Genomic DNA, 26,134 nt, shown 5'->3' with positions numbered 1-26,134 from the left:
CAAGTACAGTAGATACGTTCTTCAGCGTGCATCTGTGTTTTGAAATAAAAGTATTTGTATTCCTGTGCAAAATGTTCTTGAATCCTGGAAAAGGAGAGCGAATGTCTGCCTGTACTCAAGTCCCTAGTGTCCGGCGTCAGTCTGATCATAAGTTAACCTGAAAAAGACCTGCAAAAAATATCATTTTGATGTGAAATACACGCCAGCGAGATTATAATGTTTTAACCCTTTACGTCTGCCTGCTCGCTCGACCAGTGGAGGCGGAAGGTCAAGAAAAAAGATTAGGTAAAGTCGGCTGCACAAGCAGAGCAAAAGCTCGTGTGTGTTTTTTTATTTATTTGTTTTCCTGTTACGGGCAGAAACGGTTGTTGTCTTTTTCCCATTGCGTTGAACTACAATATATGCAATGCTTTAGTAGGGTTAGATAATCGTGTGTATCAGGGAAACGAAAAGCCCCTAATTCAGAACAACATGCATTTCTTCTTATTCCCTTCCTTAGTCTTTTGGTGAGTGTAGTGTTATGTACGCTTCCTCGACATGTTTCCTTGCCATGTCCTGAGGTATTAGCGCAGCTGGTGCTCCGCGAAACACAGGCACAACATTTAGCATTTTTTGGCAAGAGAAAAGCCTTTGGTCTCGATCTTCTGCCCACTACTTACTCTTTTCATGGTAGTGTAACATTTTCTTAGCCTTAAGTTATGTTTTCTTAGTTTCCGTGCCTTTAAGCCGTCAAAAGAAATAATATATAGAACAGAATATCAAGACAGTGAACCGTCTCTTTTCTTTCTTTTTTTTTTTTTAATCATAAGGAGGTGGATCGATATTTATGTCCCCAACTGTACGTAATTGTGCGACCGTACACCTTCAATGCATGAGGGTTCCGAGTACTGTAAACACCTACTCCTTGAACTACGGTGTGATGCCCTACCGGCTGCTGTTGTGCCGGAGAGGAACGCCTTCATGTGGTGGCACCGATATAACTCAAAAGGGGGATAGTGGTCTTCAGGAGAGGGCAACCTAAGCCTGAAGTCCACTGGGGTCACATGCAGATGAAGTTGGTATTACAACTACTACCACTGTCACCAGCTGCTGTGGGAATCTCCACCATACTCTTTAAAATATGGTAGGCGGATGATATTTTAAAAGCACTGAATTCGTGAAGGAAAAAAAAAAATGGCTACACTTCATTATTAGCTACGGAAAGTATGTCAAAAAAAAAAAAAAAGACAAGGAATATTATTGTATACTTCATTCTTTTACGCTGCGGAAAGTATGCGGAACTTAAAATCCCAATAATGACACCAGTATCCATTGTTCACCGTCCGTCCATCTCAGAAACTTACCGCTCTGTGCCAAAAAATATATGTACTCTGAAGGTTTGTTGAGTCGCAAAGTATTGGTCAAGTCATGAACGCTGACGCAAATCCCATCCTGCCGCCACAAACTGTTCCACTGAATATCCCTCCACACATACGCAACACTTCAGAGGGGAAAAATAGGCAGTGCAATATATGATTTTAAAAAGCAAATATATTAGCTATAACACTGCATTTTCCCAAGTATTTTACCTGTCTCGTAGAATTATACTGATAAGATTTTCCTACATAACTGCATTGCTCCGTATCACTGAAGGATATGTTTCCTTAAACTTATTCATTAGATTTCACTCACTGGAATATACCGTGTGAATTTTTTGTAAACGTTATTATTAAAAATTCATTGTCAGTAATATTAATGAATAAGAAGGTTTGTAAGTCAAATGGGAATTTTATATGTGTGAACATAGGAAAAAAAAAAATACATTCCCACTTTTAATGTTCGGCCTTTAGAGAGAGAAGTAATATAAAAACGTTTTCATATTCATGCAGTAATTGGAAGGTTTTTCGTCCTTTCAGGTGAGCTTTTCCCTCGTTCAAAAGTCTAGTCTATCGCTATTGGCAAAAAGGCTGCTTTTTTTTTTTTTTTTTTTTTTTTTTTTTTTTTTAAATAGCATTCCATCGGACTGGTAAAAAAGGCAGCAACCATTCTCATTTAGCTTTCGTTCTGGGACACGATCAAGCTGATGATAGTTCTGAATTTCACTGTAACTCCTTATTTGACTTACCATTATCAATGTGTGTGTGTGTGTGTGTTAAAAAAAATCCACTTCAGTATAGCTAAGATGGAGAGCGACGACTCCCAAAATCCCGTTATGCAGCTTATTCCCCGTAGGATTATGCCAGAATAACACAATGCCACGGCTCCGCATCCTTTCCATATCACTTAATCGTGACTAGCACCATATTCAAGCTTTAGTCCGTTTTTACAGCTGAACATTGAAGATGGAGATGGCAATTTTAAGCCAAGTTACGGCGGACAGAAATTGGCATGTTTTTATCTGCCTAATGACCTCCCGGGAGTGCACCTGACACCCGGGTAATTGCGGTCATCGTGAAACTTTGATGATACAAGTTGGCAGATGAGGTTAATTTGCTTATAATGAGGACAGACTGATTTCTTTACTTTGGGGATAGGCTCATTGGTTGACTCTGGAATAGACTCATTTGTTTACCTTTAGAATTTGCTTCTTTGTGTAAAGAGTATTAGCGCTGATGAGGCTGAGCCCGTCGCTGCAACAGGCCTGTCCTAAGTTCAGTGAAATAATGTGGAGGTAGTAAGAAAGAAAGAGAGAGGGAGAGAGAGAGAGAGAGAATCAGAATGGATGGAGGTAATCTGGAAACTTAGGTATGGCAAGTTAGGAGATGAGGTTCACTTAGGCACTTCAGAAATTAGTATTTTTATGTAAAGGGCATTAACTCTATGGAGATTAATTAGGGCCATTCTCTCCCGGGCAAAGTTGTCTCCCTGGCGCTTCTTCGTGACTATTTTTTTTTTTTCTGCATCATCGTCGTCATCAACATCATCATCATTGTCCAATGTTAGTGTTATTATTTTTATTATTATTAGTAGTAGTAGTAGTAGCAGTAGTAGTATTCATTATCACCATTTTCATCATCACTATAATATTATCTTTACTGCCATCCTTTCCACCATTATACCACCACCACCACCATCATTCATCATGAGTTTTCAGCGATCCATCACTCCAACACGGACACAAACCCTACCCTTTGCACAAATTTCAGATCCATTAGTCTAGTAATGAGGGTGGAAGAGAGGGGATCAGAAGCCAATTTTGTCTGCAGTCCTGGTCATGTTGGGTAATTGGCGTTGGAAGTGATTCGCTTGTTCGGTTTAATTGGGTTATTAAGATCATCACTTGGATGACGTCTTTCTCAGTGTCTTCATTCTGTCTCCTAACTTTTTTTTTGGGCTGGGTAGGTTTCTTCTTCTTCTTCTTCTTCTTCTTCTTATTATTATTATTATTATTATTATTATTATTATTATTATTTTGCGGTGAGGGTCTGTCCCTTCTCCTCTTTGGGGCTAAGATGCGAATGAATGTGTTTGAGTGGATGAGTAAATTGGGAGTGTGTCGTCCTGTCTCGGCTACCTCCCTTTCTTTGGGGGAAGCAGCCTAGGTATATAGATAGATAGATAGATAGATAGATATTATTATTATTATTATTATTATTATTATTATTAACTACTAAAGGATTCTATGTTATCTGATAGAATATGTTTTTTTCATAATTTGTAAAGATCGAGGAAAAACGCTAGCGGAGTGGCCACGAAACTTCAGAAGAGAGTTGTGCAAGGAGGAGGATGAAAATTATTGAGATAAAGCCTCTGAGACGATTGTATTAAGCTTATTCATGGTCTTCCTTTCCCCCTTGAATATGAGAGGTGTTTCATAAGCTGAAGAAAATCGCCGGAACACCGCCAGAATAAAAAGAAAAAGACTGTTCTCGGAGGAAAGAAATAACAATAGTCGGTTTGTTTTTTCGTCTGACAAAAATTCGTAACCCCTTTCAGCTCAGTTGATGGCCAGGTGTGATGTGTGTAGTAACCAAGGAGACTCATTCGTACCTCACAACCAGGGTTCACTGACTTCCACGCTCCCACGACTTACTATTCAAGTAGTGCGGGTGACCCAGTTCCCTCAGATGAAAGCAAACAGACCATAGAAAAGTGGGTGTTGAGCACTGAATGCCTTTCCGTCGTCGGGACTTGCTTAGGTAATGGTTTTGTGGTTTATTTTGTGCACCTTCCCAACGTATCTCATTACACCTTCCGGCGTCGTTTTTTCCGCTTAATACCTTGAAAGAAAGGTAAAAAGAAATTGGTTTATTGGTAGTCGCTGTTCGGTAGATTTAATTGGTCAAGTTGGGTATTTTTCTGAACTTTATACCAAATTTCAAGTGGGTTCCGCGGCCACTTGGAGGCAGAGTTAGGTAGGAAATATATTTGAAGGATTAGAGAGGTTCTGAGAAAGAAAACATACATTTAAACATGTTTGCAGTAGGGAAAGAGGTGCATAACATAATGGATGACGTGTTAGAGAAATAGAGGAAATACTTTCTATGAAAACTTTTCATCTGCAAAACGTACAACTTCCCGTAAATTTGAAAAGCATGCAAATATATATTATATATATATATATATATATATATATATATATATATATATATATATATATATGTGTGTGTGTGTGTGTGTGTGTGTGTGTGTATGTGTGTGTGTGTGTGTAATCTTCCTTTGTTACTCGGCACAAGCTGCATATTCAGTTCATCAACAGGACGGCCCGTAACAAAGTAAAAGCTGTGATATAATTACTGTGCAAACTGTGAGGGGGCAGAATGGACGTAGTTCTGTCGAGTGCAGGCTTCCAAGTCATGACATTCTTGTTGCATTTCAACCCATATCTAACATTGATTACTCAGGACATTAATATAACCACTTTTGCAGTATCTGACATAAACGCTGAGTAGCATCACCTTTTTTTTTTTTTTTTTTTTTTTTTTCCCCAGTCGTCCTTCACATTAATTGACTGATACTCAGCATGTCTCCTTTTATCTTTCTGTTCTGTGGTGCTTCTTCCGCCTCCATCACGGTTGGGGATACACAGTCGTTTTTATAGTTTTCCCCCCTTCACTCACCCACTACAGCAGAAGCCACACTGCCACCTTCAATCCAACCTTGCCTCAGTTATACGTCTTCTCCTTTATTGAGACAGTGGGTTTCCTCAGTCGGATGTTTCTTTAATGTGTGGTTTATTAATGTGCCGGCGTACTTTATGTGTCATTCTCTCTCTCTCTCTCTCTCTCTCTCTCTCTCTCTCTCTCTCTCTCTCAAACATTACTACTGAACGGTAATGGGTTGCGATAAGGCGATGGGCACATAATCATCCAGTCACACAATTCCCCTGTCTTCACTTACTGCCCTTCGTGTGTTCGCCACCATGTTGACGGAACACAAAAGCAAAGCAGTGTTCCTGAATATTAAACCAGGCATATTGAAAAGTTCCAGGAAAAAGCTAAGACTCTCCCCAGCTGCATCAACAAACAAGCGACCGCCATGGGGTGTGGTAAGGGCGGGGGGAGGATGGGTGCTTGGTGAGGGTAGGGCTGGAGAGGGTGGGGTGCAGGGTGAGGGTAGGGAGGGCTGGGGAGGGTGGGTGTAGGGTAAAGGTAGGGATGTGTGTGCTGTTATTGACGTTGTCGTTCCTGTTCTTGTTCTTGTTATGACGTCGAGTACATCAGCAAACCACTTCAACCATTTTTCATTGATTCAGAACACCATTTTGATACCAGCTTATTCTTGCGTCGGAAATCTGTGACCCGTGCTTTATGTGAAGCGGGCTGGATGGTACAGCTCTCTCCTCCTGCCTCAAGGGTTGCTGTGTTGACAAAACCCGATTCGCTATTCATAGATCTGAGGGCGCGATGGAGGAGACTGTAAACACCAGTCGAACAGGGCGGCACTCCCGAGAAACTGGGGAAGGGTAAGCTGGCAGTCCATTTTTCACCAGTCAGTTGAGCAAAATATCCTGGCCATCTTCCGTTGATTATTTATTTACTTATTTATTTATTTATTATTTTGAATATCAGACCTCGCGTGAATAGCAGGTGCTGTATTCAAAGTGAGAAGTGTGGCCCTCAATTTCTCGTGTGTTTTATATCATACCCTATACTTTCTCCTACCAGACGAAATTAATCAACCATAGAAGGACTTTTCGAGGTGAAGGGACTCAGATGTTGCCTTCCTTAACCCCTTCATTGCTGGGAATCTGAACAAAATCGTCTGGAACAGGCTGAAAATTATGGTCCTGGATTCAGGGGATTATATGTGAAACTTTGTGGTATATCGTCATTTTCACTTTGTTTTGTCATCTCCAGAGGATTTTTTTTTTTTTTTTTATCCAGGTTAGGGTGAGCATTCGATAGTGTGGGGGTTTATGTAGGATGTATCTAAATCTAAGTTGCGTAAAATCGTCTGATGTTAGTAAGAAAAAAAAATCCTCCAGTTTATGAGATCCCCAGACGTGGTAAGAGCTGGAGGTGTACCCTAAGAGTGACTCCGCAAATAAAGAGGGTCCTCCATTGAACCCACTTCCTTTAAACCCCTTTCTGATTGCGGATTTCTTTTTCCATGTTATTTTTCTCTCATCAGACGATTTTTTTTTTAAAGCTGAGGTGAGACTTTTCGAACCTGAGGAGTTAGAAAATTCCCCAGTTGTACCCTCATCCTTTGAATCCCCTCAATTTTTTCCTATCTTCAGACGATTTTTTAGAGCTGAGGAGAGTTATCAAGCTGGGGGGAGGGGAGTAGATAGTAAGGTCGCCAGTCGAACCCTCGTCCTTAGAATCCCTTCCATACTGAGAATTTCCATTTCATTGTTTAATCTTCAGACGATTTTCTTCAGCTAAGGAGAGACGTTTTGATGTGGAGGGATTAGATATAGCCTTCCCTAACCCCTTCAGTACGTCCGGCAATAGATAGACAGACAGACAGAGATAGACAAATAGAAAGATAGTTAGTTAGATTTTTATGGCCCACCTTGGACGATCAAAAAGGGAAATTTTTAATAATTCCCGAAAGAAGGCAGTTTTTCAAGAAGCAAGATCAATGCGGAGTCCACGCCACTGTGATTGACGTTAATTGGAGGGGAGACTTAACCCGGCCAGAGCCAAGATTAATGGTCTTTTAATTGCCTTGAGTGATTGCGAGGTGGTGGTGGTGGTCAGACGGGAGGGTATGAAGGGTTAGGGTAATTTGTTATTTATACATCTATTTATTTTACTTAATTATCTTCTGTATCTCTATATCTGTAACTATCTGTCTATCTGTCTGTCAGTCAACCTACCTATCTATCTGTGTGTGTGGGGGGGGATGTTTCTGTCTCTTCCCCACCGTCTCTCCCAGCCGTGAATTTCCCCCTCAAACCAATTGCTTTTTCTGCATTCAGTTTCCCATCCAATTTTCCCCCCGTTTCCTGTCCACCCCAAAGCCGCTCTCTGTATGGTTGTTGCGTTGTTGCCTTTTCTTCCTGCCGTTACTGTTTCTGTGTTCAGTTTCGCACATATTTTCCCTTTTCGGTTCCTCTACGGGTTTACTTTCTCTAGTGTGTGTGTGTGTGTGTGTGTGTGTGTGTGTGTGTGTGTTTTCCCGCAACAAAAGACACACACACACACACACACACACGAGGTAAACGTAGATATGGTAACACGACAACCCAAGTCTAGCTCAAATTCTGTATACTTTAACTAGATAAACACAACAAGGTAAACACACACACCTAGACTCTCCTCCCCACCCCACCCCTTCCAACTCCCTCCTCCCTCACCTGGACCCTCCTCCCCACCCCATCCCTCCCTGCTCCCTCCTCCCTTACCAGCCAGCACCCACCTCTACCTTGACAACAACAAACCGATGGGTGTTGAGGAGGATTTTGCTAATATTTCATTAACGTCTCTTTGATACCCCCGGGGGATTACAGTCAGATCTCGCTAATGGTATGGTCATTGGTCGAGATTTGTGGAAGAGTGATTAATTGCAAAGGTGAACTGTTTCCGGCACTGGCTTTATCATCATCATCATCATCATTGTCGTCATCGTCATCATCGCGTTTCTCTTCAGTGATGATGAGGTTGTGAGCCAGAAACTTGAGTCAAGGAAAAGAGAAAGCTCCATTTAATTCTCCCCTTCACCGTTTCATCCCTTTACATAGGAGGTATGAGGCTGCTTGCAAAAAAGTAATGGGTGCTGGAATCGCCTTACCTCTCCACCATTAATAGTTTTTCGGTAATGGATTTAATAACGAGCCTCCCTTCATGATTCGTTACTTGTGCAAAATCCATGCCAAGGGCCGGCGTTAATTTGGAAATAATGAAATGTTTAACTGCACGATTTTTACGGTCATAGAGTCCCCTTGGTGTGGACTGGATTATGATGTGCATGTATATTAAATTGTGATGTGATTTTCTGTCTTATTCTTATTTTACTGTTTCTCATTATAGCTGAGAGAGAGAGAGAGAGAGAGAGAGAGAGAGAGAGAGAGAGAGAGAGAGAAAGAGAATTTACTCTTACAACACTGATAAGATTACATTCATACCACAGTCAGAGGATTTTGTGTGTAGTGCAGAAGATATAAGAGGGGTAAAAAATGGCAAGCCACTTTTCCCTGCCACCACCAACCAGCCGTGATTGTCCCTGAACAGTCCTTACGTCCAGTCCAGCCTCTAATTGGCCTGATTGGTGGGTGGAGGGAGTCATTAGGTGGAGAGTCATTAACAGGAGTCATTAGTAGGAGGGAGGAGGAGCTGGAGGGGGAGGGGGGGTAGGGTAAAGCCAGGACGCGCCCCTGTCTGTTCCCACTTCTGTTCCACTGTTATTTTCCTGCCTGTTTCCCTGTCTATTTCTCTGTCACCCTATCTATTCCCCTGTCTGTCCTGTCTACTATTCTTCCTTTTCCCCGATCTGTCCCTATGCTTGTTTTCGTGTGTCTGTCCCCTTGTCTTTTCGTCTTTCTGTTCTCCTGTTTATTCATTTGTCTCTTCCTTCGTCTGTCTCACTTCTCTATTGCTGTTTCCCTCGACTGGCACTCCACTCCACTACTGTCTCCAATTCCCATCCACCCTGCTGCCCTTCTGCTGCTTCCCTGCATCCCTTCTGCTGCTCCCTTCTTTCTCCTGCTGCCCCTGTTTCTGCCTCTCCGTTTCTGGCCTCTGCTCTCCACTACTTTTCTCCCTACTCCCTCCTACTGCCCTCCCAACTTTCCCTTTACTCTCTTCTGACCCTTGCCCTCCTGCTTGTCTTCTTACTGTCCCTGTATTGCCCACCTGCTTTTCCTTCACTACTTCTCTGTTGCCCTACCTACTTCTCCTTTACTACCCCTTTATTGCTCTAAATACTCTCTCCCAGCACCTTTCCTTCTTGCTTTCCTTCTGCCCTCCTTACTTTCCCTCTGCTGCTCTCCCCTCATTCTGATTTTAGACTTCCAGCTTCCCATTTACTTGCCTGCTTCCCCTCCTGCTCCCTCCCCCACTCCCCCTACTGCCCCCTCCCCTACCTCGCTCCTCTTCTTACCCCCCACCTCACCCAATGACAAATTAATGGAGCCACACGGCGCGTAAAGAACCATATTTCTGCTGCACTAATTAATACATTAAGTGAAAATCCATTAAGGTCCGGTCCTGCATGCTTTAATTAACGCCTATTGAATGGGAAATAAATCTGCTCCTGTTTTTAATGTTTATTTTTTTGTTGGTCATGAACTACACTTGATATGAGGACGCGATATGAATGGCGCTTGACAGGAACACGAAAAAGAAATTAACAATAAATATTCCCTTCAGCTTTTGACTCTTGGGTTACAGATGCGTTTTTTTTTTTTTATATTATAGTTCAGTTTTTCTACAGTCATACGATTTCATTCACCTTTGCAGAAATTTGCTTGTGAAGAGGCATGGCGTATACAAGTGACTGGCTCTACCAAGACGACGGATGAGTAGGTTTAGACGCAGATAGACATAACAGTTGATATACAGACAAATAGACTGGTCGACCATGGTTGTTGGAAGTGATTGAGAACCAGTACTACGAGTGAATTATTACATGTGGTCTTTTCGGCACTCCCTTGCAACACAACAGGTTAAAAATATATACACACACTCATTTACTTCATAACATTAAGGCAAGCGCTGTGTACTCTCTGTAAGATTTTTAAGTATTACGGATCAGGTAGAACACAAAAATATACTTCTAAAACGCATGTCTCCATTGTTGTTCCTGGTAATGGAATATCAGACTTAACACTAGTTTTTATTATATATCTTTTTACATAATCGGAATTGTTGACAGTATGAGAAAATAAGTCCCACGGCCGTTGAGTCATATGAGAGACACCACTTCACTTCAGCTACTCCTTGCTTCTTTGGTCAGTGTTATTTTAATCACCAGTTATTAAGACACAGAATAGTTAACACCGTCATCGAACCCCCTGGAATACTGCAGGGAGTACAAAGCCATTTCCCTTCGCGCAGAGTCAAGAGGTGTCCTGGCACTATCCTTCCCCTGCAGTTCTTCTTAATATGCAGGACTCGCCTTCCGCTGCCTCAAACACCCTCATATGGGATTAGATGCTCTGTTACAGCCTGGTATCCTATCCTCTATTGTTCTGCGTTGTGTTGCCTTGTGGTCCTTTCTGTTTCGTGTGTTTAATTCTGTGTGCGTGTGTTCCTCGCTGCCTCTCTCTCTCTCTCTCTCTCTCTCTCTCTCTCTCTCTCTCTCTCTCACACACACACACACACACACACACACACACACACACACACACACACACACACACACACACACACACACACACACACACACACACACACACACACACACACACACACACACACACACACACACACACACACACACACACACACACCTCTCCCTGCTTTCTGTTCATTATACTGTTAGCTTCCCTTTTTCCTCTTCTTTACTCAGTCCAACTCTTTTCTTTCCTTCCCCCTCTTCACTTCCCCTAGGCATCCTTTTATTGTTTTATCCATTATTCCTACCCCTACCTACCTCCTCTTCCATGTTTGCATTCCTAGTTCATTCTGTGTGTGTGTGTGTGTGTGTGTGTGTGTGTGTGTGTGTGTGTATGTATGTTTGTGTGTGTGTGTTTGTGTGTGTGTGTGTGTTCATATTTTGTATTCTTTTTTTTTTCGTGTGCAAGGGAGATTGTTCAGGGTGAATGGATTAAGGGAGAGTAGAGAGAACGATGCATGAACTGGGATGAAAAAGGTGGAGTGTTACACCTCTCTCCACACCTCCACCACCTCCTATCCGTCTAACTTCCCACCCACCACCGGATATATATATTTTATGATGCAGGTGCTCCAGCCATTACCTTTATTGCTTGTGTTTTCATTATGACGCACAGAGGCTTCTTATCTTGCACCTGTCTCTCTTATCGACTCATCAATTTTTCATCCCTGGTCGGACAACTACTTAGTCATAAAGTATTGCATGTGAGTAATGTTTGTATTTAACGCAAGAATTTATCACGCTAGGCAGTCACGATAAGGAATATTTAAGTTGGGACTTAAGTGTTGGCAATTAAATACAAGTTAAGTGGCACTTAAGTGCAACTCAAGTGCACGTAGGTGCCACTTAAGGTGCACTTATTCCACTTAAGTGCCAATTTACGTGCCAGCTTAAGTCCCAACTTACGTACCAACCTACTGTAAATCCCAACTTAAGTCTCAACTTAAGTACCAGTTTAAGTGCAATTTAAGTGCCAACTTAAGTCGCACTTAAGTTGCTGCTGAGGAACCACGGTCTCTCTCTCTCTCTCTCTCTCTCTCTCTCTCTCTCTCTCTCTCTCTCTCTCTCTCTCTCTCTCTCTCGTAAACACCTCCATCATTACCATACAAAGGGCCTTCACACTGAACTAAAAGAGAGTTTTCCCTCCCTTAGGCTAATAGGGCTTAATGATATTGTAATTACAGGGGGAAATGGAGGGATGATGAGACGTTGGCCAGAGGAGAAATAAAAGACTTGGGTAGAAAGAAAACTCGAGGAGAAAGTTTTACAGGGAAGGCTGTAAGGAGAAGATACGGCTGATGATAGTAGTAGTAGTAGTAGTAGTAACCCTGAAGGATGTTTGTATATCCGGGCAGTGGAGACCCAGCTATATCGATTCTATCATATGAACGCGTCCCACTCCAGCGCTAGGTATTGTGGGAGAGCATGGCTGTATTAATACTCTGTTCATTTTCTCAAGGCGCAAAATTTCCATCTCACTCTCTTGTATGCTGAGCTGTAACAAGAAATTAGCTAGTCACAAAGATATACCATAGAAAGAATGTTTAGCCATAAATTTGTCTCTTTGTCCCATTGTGCTGTTAAAGGACGAAAATCTCCATCTAGTTAAAATTATTGAACCATAGTGACGCGTAGGAAGGAAGATTATTTACCCATAATTCAACACCCCCGTAATTACTTATCCCCGTTGACAAATTAATGGGCAAAAAGCAAGCATGTTCCCAGAAATCATAAATCCGTAAACCTGAGCCCCAATTAAAGCGGCATTACCGTCGTGGCTACAGTGCCGTCCGTTTCATAAGCATATTTCAGAGGATTGAGGGCGTGAGGAAAGTTATAATTGGTGATAGAGGGGGGGGTTAGTGATGTGCTGGCCTCCCTAACTAACACTACGACGTATTTCCTTATTATTATCCACTGTGTTCTTTTTACCCTAATCGGCCCTGTTTTCGTCGTGTTGCGACTTATTTCAGATAGGTCACTGTTGGAAAAATTAGTTGTACGACTCTACACCCCAAAATCAAACGACCCTACACCCAAAATGAGTGCTACGACCCTACACCCAAAATTAGTGCTACGACCATACACCCAAAATTAGTGCTACGACCATACACCCAAAATTAGTGCTACGACCATACACCCAAAATTAGAGCTACGACTCTACACGCTTTCCGTAGTACCCCTCCGTGACTGACATCATATTTTAAGGTATTTTACAGCTCAGCCTTCAAGATGGAGAGATGATAATTTTAGGTCAGGTTGAAGTAAAAGCAATAAAATAACCATCGCCACCACCACCACCACCACCCTAACAACACTACCAACACCCCCGTTAAGTATTCACACCTGGCGCCGGTGTAAGATAAAGTAAGAACATTTTTTTCTACAACGATGAAGAGGTAGCAAAACGATGGGGAAAAAAAAATAAATTAGTAAAACATGAGAGTGGCGAGACTACGAGCAACATGAGTACTCGTTTTCTGTGCTTTATTTTCGACACGCAACCTGAGTTAGGCCGAGCAAGTGAACTTACTTATTGGCTGACTGGTGATGTTTTATGGATGTTTTGCGGATTACTTAATGCCATTGCTGATTTAAAAGAAAAGGGGTGGGGAGGACATTCGAGTAAAAAAAAAATAAAGTTTGATTTTAACATAATGGTTCGTCACGAAAGATTGCGGAAAAGCCAAAGTCAACACACAGCATTCAGAAATTGACATGAAAAAAAGAAAGTGAATATTTTAATAAAGCATCATATTATCAGTGAGATTTCAGAGCGACTCACTTACGTTTTACATATATAACCCGTCAAGGCAAAGCAGTCCTGAAGTAATGGATGGGAGGGAGAGGCAGGTTTGAGTGTGATTTCTTTATTTTAGGTAACGTTCCTGTTCTGTGTTGCCCGAAACGTTGGAGAAATAAAGAGTTCAAGCTCTAACCTGTGTCCTCTCCCAGCCAACATTTCCATAAAGCAATCCGTAGCACCTGTAGAATGGGGCAATTACAGAGCTACCTGCATATTGCCTTTCCAACAATATCATCGCTCTCTCCCTGTGAAGTATCATCTCAGAATTTCATAACATGATCTGCATATATACCCAAGGGAGCAGGTGTTTTTAGGCTGTACACATTGAAGGTTTCTTGTCGGTACTGCTTCGAGGTTAATTGATATGCATAAGTTAACGTTGGTGAGGAAGTTTTACTATGAGCGTGACTGGAAACTCCTTCAGGCGAGGTTATGTGCCCTCGTCCGTCTGTCCATCCATCCATCCATCTGTTTATCTGTCTGTCCATCAGTCTACCCGTCCGTCTATCCGTCTGTCGATCAACCCATTCGTCTGTCAGTCCGTCTGTCCATCCATCCATCCATCCATCCGTCCGTCTATCCGTCTGTTGATCCATACATCCATCCGTCTGTCCTTTCGTCCTTTCTTCCTTCCGAAACTTTCTCTGTAGTGCCTTCTCCCTCTTTCCCCCTTCTCCCTCGCCCTCATTTTCAGTCTCCCTCCCCCTTTCCTTCTCTCTCCAGTTCTTACTCCCGCTCCCTCTCACGCTCACCAAACTGCACACCACACATTCATTTCCCTCTCGCTTGCTTCGCGTTTTCTCATGCAGGTCTCGTGCCCGCGGGTCGGTGTGCAAGGGAGTCCATTTTCCCACAAATTTGCCCGTCTTAAAGCCACCACCGTAGCCCAGAATCCACAATGCCAAGACCCGTTCCGATATTATGGAAATTATATACAGCAACAGAGAGGAAGCGCAGATCAGCCGGCAAGCAGGCATAATGCGAAGAAGAATTGCGGGGCTCGGGTGTGCATGTAAATATTTCAGCGGGGAAGAAGCCTGTCGGTGAAGTTGGTGGTGCAGCGAGGCGGTGGAGAAATTTAGGGAGGAGAGGCGTGAGCTGGTTCGGAGAGCTAGTTGTTGCTATTGTTTTTCTTGTTGTTGTCTTCCACCTTGCTTAGGGGAGATGGGTTTGGGTTGATGACTGTTGTATATATGGCTAATTCCGCTTTCTGGATTTCTTGTATGTAAACAAGAAAAACAAAATTTGAGGGTCTGAAAACTTGTCCCTTCCAAATAAATTCGAGCTCCTAAAAAAAAAAAAAATCTTTAGTTTTAAGATGACCAGACACATTTTGATTAAAAAAAAAAATGAAGGTTATAGCCATTGGGAACAACAGATTAGGAAATACCAGTTGTGGATTTGGGTGTAAAGGTTGATGGTTGATAGAGGGTATACAGTAGTAGCAGTTGTTGTTGTTGTTGTTGTTACCCCAGGTTCATCTGAACGTGAAACCAGTGGGCTGCAGGCTGACGATGTGCCTCCCCGGTAGTCCGCTAACCACTGAACCCCACCCAACCCAGATAAACCTCACTGCACCCCACTCAACCCAGTCAGAACCCCACTTCACCCCACTCAACCCAGCTAGAACCCCACTTCACCCCACCCAACCCAGCCAGAACCCCACTGCACCGCATCCAACCCAGAAAAACCTCACTGCATCCAACCCAACCCCATCATTACCCCACTACACCCCACTCAATGCAGCCAGAAAGTAATGTGGAGAAGGTTGAGTGTGATGTGGAAAGGATTGGGAGAGATGTGGAGAGGGTTGGGAGAGATGTGGAGAGGACTGGGAGTTGTCCAAGAGGTAGCCATCCAGGATAAACAGTCAGCACTTATCGTCTGGCAGCTGATTAACCAAAAGTCCAATAAGAGCTGGTTATAGTCACCGTCTCGTTCCCCTGGTGAAAGAGAACGAGTGTCGCCAACGTACAGAGAAAACGTGTAAGCTGAATTTTAAGGGCAAGGTCTGTTTTGAGGTAGTCTCCGTAACAAGTTAACTAAATCACTCTCATTTGCTTGAAGTAATGATATTAAAGTCCTTCGAACTATAGTAGACCAGGCGCCTGTACAGATGTGGCATAGAAGGATATTTTTCAGTCTATGGCACCATTGAATTCGGTATCAATTGTTGCCTTGAATTCTTGTGCAAGACTGAGGATTATACATAAAAAAATTTTTGTGTTCGGGGAGAAAAACAAACCTCCAAGTACACACTACAAGAAAGAAAGGCTGAGACCATGTCTTTTGGTATTTCGTATTCATTATCTACCTGTCGTCGATCAGGTGGTGCACAGGTAATTAACAGTATGAGGAAGGAGAGGAGAGAGGCAAAACAGGTCAAACTAATGAGCAACGCTTCACATTTTATCTATGTATTTTTATGTACCTATTTCTCATGCTCATCCTTGCCTTAAATGTCAGGACTGAGCAGCCTAACCAGTACACCACCAGACGTCACTACCTGAAACGTGAACCCAGTGGATTGCAGACTTAAGTTACCTTTTGCACGCAGCCCACCATCATCCTCTTGGGGGGTAGGGAGGAAGTGGAGGGACGCTTGTAAACCGCTTCCAGACGATTTTATTCTTGACGTTTCGAACTGGAGGGGTTAGATTTTGACCTACCTGACTCCACCTCCAGGGACCCCTCCTTAGCTGAGTGAAAATCATCAGGTGGGAGACAGGTATGAATCAAGCAAATTCCATCGGACTGAAGAATTTAACAGTCTCCAAGAATCCCTTCCGTACTCATAGCTGGGAAATGACGATTCTGGTCTCTCTCTCTCTCTCTCTCTCTCTCTCTCCCATTTTATCCGAGACTAGTATTCATAAAACATCCCACCCAGTTTTTACGGTAAATAAGCCTCATTAACCACTATAATTACAGGTCGCTTTGTCCTTCGTATTTTCTCACTTTTACTATTCACTCTCATATGATTTTTTTAAGTAGCACGGTGTATATAATCAACCGTAAATACAACTTATGCTTAGGAGACTTTATAAATAAGGCCCTTCCTTATGTCCACCATCTTGAGGAAGTTGAAGGTTTGGTCCTGGTTTCTTTGGTTTTTGAGGTTAGTATCAATTTCTGAGAAGTTAGTCTCTCTTTTCTTCCTTCTGCGTTCATAGATCTCCATTTTTCCCCTCCTGTTATCGCCATACATCTCTGTATTTTACTCCTACCACCATTTGCCTTCCTCCTTTTCCTCCATTACTTCCTGTTCGTGATCACTATATCCATCATCTTGGGGAAGTTGAAGACGACGTTGCTTGGGTCCTTCTCCAGGTTCAGCTCACCTCCCTCTGGCACGGAGAAGGTGAAGTTCTGGAGCAGCGCCGACATGAAAAGGAACATCTCCATCCTGGCCAAACCCTCCCCAGGACACAGTCGCTTACCTGCAGTGGCAATACGTTGGGGATTTTAGCCCTGCAACACATTGTGACAGTCTTGCAACACATTTTGACAGCCTTGCAACACATTTTGACTTGTAGCCTTGCATTACATTTTGACTTTTAGCGCCTTCACGTTTTTCGTATCTATTTTTATATACTTATTTTTCATGCTCATCCTTGCATTGAATGTCACGACTGAGTAGCCTAACCCCTGGCCCCTACGCTCCTTACCGGACAAAGAATAAATAAATGATGTTTTTTTTTTTTTTTGAGACCTCGTAATGAAAGGGTAAAAAGCTGTCTCCATTAATCGCCTCTACAGGATGACCTCTTATATACATTTTCTATCGTTGCGTTTTGTTTACATCTTAGTTCTACATCGTTTCGCCTTCCTACCAAGAATACACATTTCTGTCAAACTAACAGCGTTCTTGTAGAACCAACTAGTAGTCTTTTTATGGTACGAGGCGGTGAAATTTACACACTGCTAAGCAAAAGCAGGGTCCAGGGATGCAATGTGGTGTACTGTGTGTTGTCAGTGTGTTGTTTCAGCAAGGATTATTGTATATCCCTTGCAGGTCATCTCTGTTTGAAATTATCTGCTACAAACTGGCGGTGGTCTCATACTCTTAACCAACAGAGAAGAGTTTACTGTATCTCCTAGGCAAGTCATCTTAGTGTTTGGAATTATCTCCTACAAACTGGCGGAGGTCTCGTACTACTAACCAACAGAGAAGGGGAGGTAGCTGTCCTTCTTGTTGATGCACTTTCCGTTCTGATCGAGGAAGTGCTCCGGGTAGAACTTGTCGGGGTGTTCCCAGTAGGCGGGGTCACGGTGGCACTGCTCTTGGTGGGGCATTATCATCGCACCCTGCAACACAACACAACATAGCACACGTTTGTCACCACACTCAGCAACACAACACAACATAGCACACGTATGTCACCACACCCTGCAACACAACACAACACTACACAACCCAACACAACACAATGCAACGGAATACAACACAACACACGTTTGTCACGGCACCCAGCAACACTCCATCTCTCGCTGTGTATTTCTTATCTTTCAAACTTTAAAGCCTTGTTTCATGTGTGTGATTAGAGTTTGAAAGCTGTGTACAGGATGGCCGCAGAAGAATCCCCTCCATATACCCCTCTTCCCGACCGTCAGTCTGCCCTTTCTCCAACTCACACACCACTTTACTTCCCCACCCCATCCCTCTATCTCATCCTTTTCTTATTGCGCTTGATTATCTTTGTAAGATCAGCAGTGGACGACTTATTGCCTTAAACTTTGATTCTCATACCCGCAGAGACAGTGAGATGGTAGGATTGTGCAGTGCTTGTGTTTATGGCATCATTTTTTCTGATCTCGCTTTGCCTCTTTAACTCGGGGATTCTCTCTCTCTCTCTCTCTCTCTCTCTCTCTCTGTTTCATATCGTGCCTGTCACCCTTTATTACCTTAGGGATCCTATAGCCCCCTAGATAGGTGTCCTCTGAGGCGGCGTGCGTGATGCCAAGGGGGACGAGGGAGCTGATACGACTGACTTCATTGAGTATGGCATCCACGTACGGCAGCCTGCAATTGCAAATGTTGATATAGAGTGGTGGAGAGCATGAGGTGTGGGAGACTGACTAGGAGGATGGACGTGAGTGAGGTGGAGTGATATAGACATGTAGAGAAAATGTGGAAGAAGAGACTGACTACAAGCATGTCTGTGAATGAGATGGGGTAAAACAGATGTGTGGAGAGTCTAGGAAATGAGAGACTTACTAGGAGAGTACGTCTGTGAGGTGGAGGGATGAAGTGGAGAGTCTGGAGAGGGAGAGAGTGACTAGGAAAGTGTGTGTGAGTGAGATGGAGAGGAGGTAGGCGAGACAGAGGATGAGATTGAGAGATGGGGTGGAGAGATATATGAGTGAAGGGTGTGTGTGAGTTAAGTGTGAGGGCAGACAGATGGAGGACAGGGTGACATGGAAGCGATTTGTTTGTGGCCACCCCTGCTGGGAGTACGGCATCTGGCTACAAATACTGTAGATAGATAGATAAATAAATAAATGTTAACATTGAAAAAAAAAAAAAAAAAGTGGGAACTGTAAGAACTAAAAAAAAAAATGGAAAACGAAAAGGCTAAAAAAGTTGGAAAAGTAATTATTAAAAAATGTGGTAAATGAACACGTTGTAGAAAGTGGGAAGTGGAGAGTTTGAAAAATGGGAACTTAAACAATTGAAACAGTGAATGTCATGGCCTACAAAATTAAGAATAAGGACTGACGAGAGTGAAACTTATAAGAACTGATGAAGTGGGATATTCGATAGCTGAAAGAAAAAAGTAACATTAGAATTGAAATGGGAGAGATAAAAGGAGTGCCAGAAGAGTAATGTAAGAACACACACACACAGACACACACACACAGACACACACACACACAGACACAGACACACACAGACACAGACACACACAGACACAGACACACACACAGACACAGACACACACACAGACACAGACACACACACAGACACAGACACAGACACACACACAGACACAGACACACACACAGACACAGACACACACACAGACACAGACACACACAGACACAGACACACACAGACACAGACACACACAGACACAGACACACACACAGACACAGACACACACACAGACACAGACACACACACAGACACAGACACACACACAGACACAGACACACACACACACAGACACACACACACACACACACACACACACACACACACACACACACACACACACACACACACACACACACACACACACACACACACACACACACACACACACACACACACACACACACACACACACACACACACACACACACACACACACACACACACACACACACACACACACACACACACACACACACACACACACACACACACACACACACACACACACACACACACACACACACACACACACACACACACACACACACACACACACACACACACACACACACACACACACACACACACACACACACACACACACACACACACACACACACACACACACACACACACACACACACACACACACACACACACACACACACACACACACACACACACACACACACACACACACACACACACACACACACACACACACACACACACACACACACACACACACACACACACACACTTACTGTGCCCTGTGTTCGAGGCCTGGAAGGGTGTGTCGGTCCACGGCAGCGTCAATCTCCTTCTGCGCCCTCTCCTGCATGTGGGGGTATTTGGCCATGTACAGAATGGCCCAGCTGAGGGTCTGGGAAGTGGTCTCGCTGCCAGCCGTGAAAAGGTCCCCTACTTGGATGCACAGGTCTTGTTCTGGAGATGAAAGGGTCTTTTCAGCTAAAGAGGTTTTCAAGACCATATTTTTTTTTTTTAGATTTTCGTGTTGCATATTACAGGTTATTATTTTCTTGTGAGGGAAGTCGGTAAGGCACTTTGGATCGAAATATTAAGAGTGAGATACTGCTGGGGAAGGCAAACACCCATTTATTTGCACCATTAATGAAATACGTGGTAACAAAAAATAAACGAAGCGTGATATTGTTTTAAGTGCATTGTCCAGTGAAAAAGAAGAAGGAAAAAAATAAAGAAAAAAGGGAAAATGTAGTCCAACCAATCCCCCTGCTCACTGATGTTTTAAAGTTGACTGTGGTAATTACTTAAGGGTTGTGCGTACACCGTTCCATACTATAAGTTTCATTAGGCTCACGGTTCATGGTGGACTTGGGGTCGTTGCTCCTGGCCTTCATCTCATGCAAATAGATGTCAATGTAGTCCCTTAAGTGGTGCGAGTCAAAGGTCCTCTCGTGGTCCTCAATCACACTCTGAAATGAGGGCGAGGGCAAGGACAGTTGACCCTCTGATTGGTCGTGAGGACACGAACAGTTAACCTCTGATTGGACGAGGGTTTTACTTAGCTGAATGAAATCGTCTGCTGTTACCCTGAATGCACGTTGACTTTCATAACGTGCTGGTGGTCGATTAATTCCCAAAGACTGATATTGACTAACACCATCGATTTCCTTCATTTGTTTCGATAAAATTTCAGATGGCTAAAAACTCCCTCACTTAATTAAAACTCCTGTACTTACCTCTCTCTCTCTCTCTCTCTCTCTCTCTACATATATTTGTTTGTTTGTTTGTTTATAAAATTCTAAATGTCATCAAAATCTATCATGATTTTATTCCAGACAGCATCGATCTTCTTTACAGTCTCTGGTGTCATTCCCTAGCGAACTCCTTCACTCAGTATAATTCTTAATAGTATTTAACTCTTCAGACCCCATCACTTACCATAATTCCCCATCAAAGTCCTTCACTTACTTTGATATCCACCAACCTTGATATAATTCCTAATGGCGTCGAACTTCTCCTGCATCGTGTACATGCCGAAGCGTCTCCTGAGGAAGGGCGGGGAGATGTACAACAACCAGGGCAGCATGTCGTACACGGAGCCCTGAGACACCTCGAAGGCCTCTGTCACGATCTTGTGGAAGGCGTGCACTTTCGGGTCGTCCACGTCGTACCTGATGTCTAAGAGAGAAAAAAGAAAGAAGAGGAAGAAGTTGAAGAAGGAAGAGGGGGAGGAGGAAGGAAAGAAAGAATTAAGCATTTACCAGTCAACTGCACAAGGTCAGCCAGTGAATTTGTGCCCAGTCTTGCTATGTCAAAGTAGAAAAAGATGCGAGAGACTTTTGTTCTGCTGTGGACTGACTCAGGCTGATGATGATTTTAAATGCATGGATTATACACACGTTATGTGGGCTGTAATAATGGTTGGATAATTATGTGTATTGGAGGATGAGCTGTACTGCTTGTAGTGATGGATAATTGTTGCTAGAACTGACGTTGAGTAAGATTGGCATGATTGATAGTTGCATTTTGCTGCCTAGAATATCAGATGAAAGAATGGTAGACACGTTGGCCGGAAGGATGTTTTTATATTATCGGGTGTAATATTGGCAGCAAAAACCTAGACCCACCTGCAGTCATTTTCCATATGACGTTGAGGACGGCGATGGGGAGGGAGCGAGGGATGGGCTGGGGTGTGCCTGTGTGTTTCTTGAAGTCCTCCACCAGATAGACTGCCTCGTTCTGTATGGCATCCATCAGGGACGACTTGCCCATGCCCAGGTCCTTCATTTGGCGCAGGGCGAATCTCCGGTTGAAGTGCCACAGGTCGCCGTTGCTATTAGCCAGACCTTTCAACATAAATCAATAAGTCAAAACAAAGATAGAAAAATATATATGAACAGGGTGGTTTGAAAATAGCACTCCACTAGACACCCGCCTGGTGGTATCCTTTGTGTTGTTGGGACGGCTTAGTGTGGTTGGTGTGGCAGTTGGAGTGGGAAATAAACAAATGATGCAGGGTAGACCTTTTGCTGATATTAACTCTTCATCTTGGGGGTGCATTTCTACTCCCTTCCAAGGTCAGACAAATTGTTTCATGTGTACCCTCTCTTGACTGTAGCGTGCTGAGTTATTTCTTATTCTGGTAACTTGAAATATTCTTTAGGTATGTAAATATTCAGGAGCTATTACTGTAATAGGATGTATTGCCAGTTTGGTTTGCGTAGCTGAAATGATTTTTATTCCAGTTTCTTGAAGCATTTGTATGATGTTTTACGATTCAATTTATACATCAGTATCTGGTACTTAATTTATCATATGTCAGTTTTCTCGGTGGTAGTTGTAGCTCCAGGTTCATCAGAAATGTGAACCCAGTGAACTGCAGGCTGAAGTTGCCCTGCTCCTATTGTCCACCACACTTTTTTGGGGGGAAGGGATAGGTAGGGACCTGAGGGGTGTTTGTATATCTGGATAAGACACCTAGTTATATCGGTGCCACCACGTGAAGGCGTCCCTCGCAAGCACCACCAGTTTTCGTAAAGCAGGTAAACACTCAAGAGACGTAGACCAGTTCCTTGCCAATTTCCTTGAACCAGGTAAACACATCAAGGAGCTAAGGACTTACCAATTTTCTTGAGGTACGTAAACATATCCAAGGTGAACAGCACAGGTCTGTCGTTGAGGCTGGGGTTGTTGAAGGCTTCCTTGATGAGAGGGTAGTTGTTGAGGAAGATCATGGTGCGGCTGCCTATCCTCCATCTGTGCACATAGATAGATAGACGAGTAGATAGATAGATAAGAATCTGTATAGATAAGCATCTCCACCTTAGCGATATATTATCCAAACTACCCATCAATATCTTTTTCTTTCCCTCACTGAGAGTAGGAAGTGATGTAATGATGCTTGTTAGACATTTATAACATTGACTGAGCCGTCCCGGAGTACGAGAAGGAAATGGGAAATGTAAAAGATAAATATAAGGGTTGATAACGTGGAAATAGCACACTAAATCAACTTACGTGAAGATATCGCCATATTTCTTCTTGTACTTTACGGCCTGGTTTTCGATGGTGTCTGCGCTGTCCGGCCATTTTCCCAGCACCGGCCACCCCCATTCCCCTGTGTAAAGAAAGAAAGATAAGCGGGGAGTGTGACTGGCTGACGTGTAAAAGAGGAAAAAGGTATAAATACGAAGGAAGTGAGCGTATTTCCGTTCCATGTTTCCTGTAACCCAAGAAACCATTTACAACGCTGGGTGGTAACCATATAACCAAACCATACGTGCTCCGTACGTGTCAGCAAGTGGGTTGGTGGAGGATTAATGCCCCTCCCCGTAAAACAATAACTCAAAGTCAAATGGCCACCCCTTACGGGATTATGGCGTCTGGCAGTAGATAGATAGATAGATACGTTAGTTACATGGGCACTTCTGTTTTCATCTTAGTTTCGTAGTTCAAGCAGTCAGAGAGGAAATGGAGAGCTTTCACACTTTTCACTAGCCTTATTTTGATTTCCCAAACTCTACCCTGACCTCCCACACACTGCCCTGCTCTTTCACACTCTACTTCGACCTCCCACGCCCCACTCTGATCTACTTTGATCTAATTTCCCGCGCACCACTACTCTCTCCACCCACACACTTGTCACCCACTATCCCACAGTTTACTCTGATCTCCCTAAATTCTCCTTGATCGATTGTTTTAATAATCCACATTGCCATCACCTCCCACACCCTTCACACTGATCACATACTTAACTCCCGGCACACTCCACCCTTGATCTCCCTCCCACTTTTTGTCTGATCTCACGCACTCTGTCCTAATAGCCTACATTTCACGCTACTCCACCACACGTAGCCTCACCTGGGGGTAGTCCCTTGGGCCTCCTGTTCAGCACCAGCCCCAGTAGCCCCAGCAGCAACAGTAGCAGTAGCGTCTCCGTGATCATTGCTTCGAGTAGCCTTCAGCACCTGTCGCACACACACACACTTCAGTAACCCGTATGTACACTTCACTAAAACACATCACATTTCAATCCAGTTTTCACACTTCACTCCTCTACTTTTACACTTCACTTTTATTCACACTTCCATAAAAATGTCGTACATTACAAAGCCCCGACACTTAAATAAAGCATATTCTTCACCCTTTTACATTCACACATTCACACTTCTAAAAGGATCTTGCATATCAGTAAACTGCACGACATACTTGAATCTTGCTCTCACACTTCCACAATCTGCACTCTTGTCTGAATCACACTTAATCTTCAGTAAATCTCACCTCACACTTCCCTATACTACACTCACACTTTATCAATTCATATACTTCATTCAGTCACACTTCTTTCAGTATGTCGCACATCCCACTTTACTGTGCTGCACTCTTACATCCATAAACCGCATTTCACACTTCGCCTCACACGTACCTTCCACTAAACCATTTTTACACTCCACTAGGCCACACTTCGCTAGGACACATTTGCTCACACGTTACTGAACTACACATACACTGAATGACACACCTACACTTCACTAAGCCACACACTCACATTTCACTAAACCACACACTCCTACACTTCACTAAACTACACGCTTACACTTTACGCCACACACGCACACTTCACTGAACCACACACTCCTACACTTCACTAAACTACACGCTTACACTTTACGCCACTCACGCACACTTCACTGAACCACACACTCCTACACTTCACTAAACTACACGCTCACACTTCACTACGCCACACACGCACACATCACTGAACCACACTTCTACAATAAAAATTCATTACATCCTTCATTCATACCCCTCCCTCACACTACTCTTCACTGCTCCCCCCCTCACACTGCATCCCAGAGTCACACTAGAGGAGCGAAGTGTGGTGTGATGTGGTGAGGTACTGTTTGGTGTGGTAAGGTGTGGTGTGGTGTGGCGCAGGGTCTGTAGGATCTCCAGTATGGTGTGGTGTGGCGAGTTATGGTGTGGTGTGGTATGGTGTGATGAGGCGAGGTATGGTGTGGTGTGATATGGTGTGGTGTAACGTGGATTGGTATAGTGTGATGTGACGAGGTTTGGTGTGGTGTGGCGAAGTTTGCTGTGGTGTGGCTAGGTGTAGTGTGTAGTGGTGTGCTATTGTCCTAAGCTGTGGTGTGTAGAGAGCAACCTTGTACTGTGCGCAGCAGCCCAGGTCTGGTCGTCAACTGAGAAAGTGCAGACGAGGGAGGGGGGGTGTTAGAACCAAGCCCTCAATCCTTTCAATCCAGTGACGTCTTTTTAGTGTTTATTTTTCATTCCCCAGGCGGTTTTATGAATTTGGAGGGACACTTTTTGTACTGGAGAGGTGGTAATACTAGTAGTGGTAGTAGTAATAGTAGTAGTAGCAGCAGTAGTAGTAGTAGATTTTGTGAAACTTTGCACTTTCGCGTACCTGTGTGATAATGCTACGGCTCTACATTATTTCCATAGCAATTCTTTGTGACTAGCATCCTGTACTCATGCTGATCTCTTATCATTCACCACTGCGGCACTGCATCCTTCCCACAGCAAATCTTCGTGACTAGCATCATCTTCTAGTGTTTATCTCGTACTACAGCTTCTCGTTCAAGGTAAAGAGATTGTATTTTTAGGCCAGGTTAGAATGAAAAGAGTATAGCTTTCTGAATCTGGGCCAGGATAGAGAGATGACAAATTTTTATGACATGTTAGAGTGAAAAGAGTATAGTAGAAAATTCTTTTGTTGATGTCTTGCTACAGCTTCG

General features: G+C 43.4%; 1 protein-coding gene across 1 annotated transcript; it reads right to left on the bottom strand.

The window, feature by feature from the left end:
• Positions 1-16,509: 16,509 nt before the first annotated feature.
• Positions 16,510-24,353, bottom strand: LOC145411312 (cytochrome P450 2L1-like). The gene is made up of 10 exons (XM_080281335.1): positions 24,234-24,353; positions 23,391-23,490; positions 22,996-23,129; positions 22,001-22,219; positions 21,358-21,551; positions 20,728-20,842; positions 20,153-20,333; positions 18,416-18,533; positions 17,674-17,818; positions 16,510-16,950 (listed from the first exon to the last, which is right to left on the bottom strand). The coding sequence occupies exons 1-10, from the start codon at positions 24,316-24,318 to the stop codon at positions 16,766-16,768; spliced, it is 1,476 nt and encodes a 491-aa protein (XP_080137461.1). The 5' UTR covers positions 24,319-24,353; the 3' UTR covers positions 16,510-16,765.
• Positions 24,354-26,134: the final 1,781 nt, after the last annotated feature.

Source organism: Coenobita brevimanus, chromosome 89, assembly GCF_032717465.1.
Source record: "Coenobita brevimanus isolate Jiangsu-jjx chromosome 89, ASM3271746v2, whole genome shotgun sequence".
Taxonomy (NCBI): Eukaryota; Metazoa; Arthropoda; class Malacostraca; order Decapoda; family Coenobitidae; genus Coenobita; species Coenobita brevimanus.
Note: the sequence above shows the minus strand (reverse complement) of the source record. Positions and strands in the feature narration are given on the sequence as shown.

Bases quoted from the DNA above. Each gene is read 5' to 3' on its own strand.
- LOC145411312 (XM_080281335.1), bottom strand. From the start codon at position 24,318: ATGATCACGGAGACGCTACTGCTACTGTTGCTGCTGGGGCTACTGGGG. The intron at 22,220-22,995 runs GTAAGTCCTTAG...TTATGTTGAAAG, and splicing joins TACGTACCTCAAGAAAATTG to GTCTGGCTAATAGCAACGGC. The intron at 17,819-18,415 runs GTAATAAAGGGT...GTTGTGTTGCAG, and splicing joins GGGGCTATAGGATCCCTAAG to GGTGCGATGATAATGCCCCA.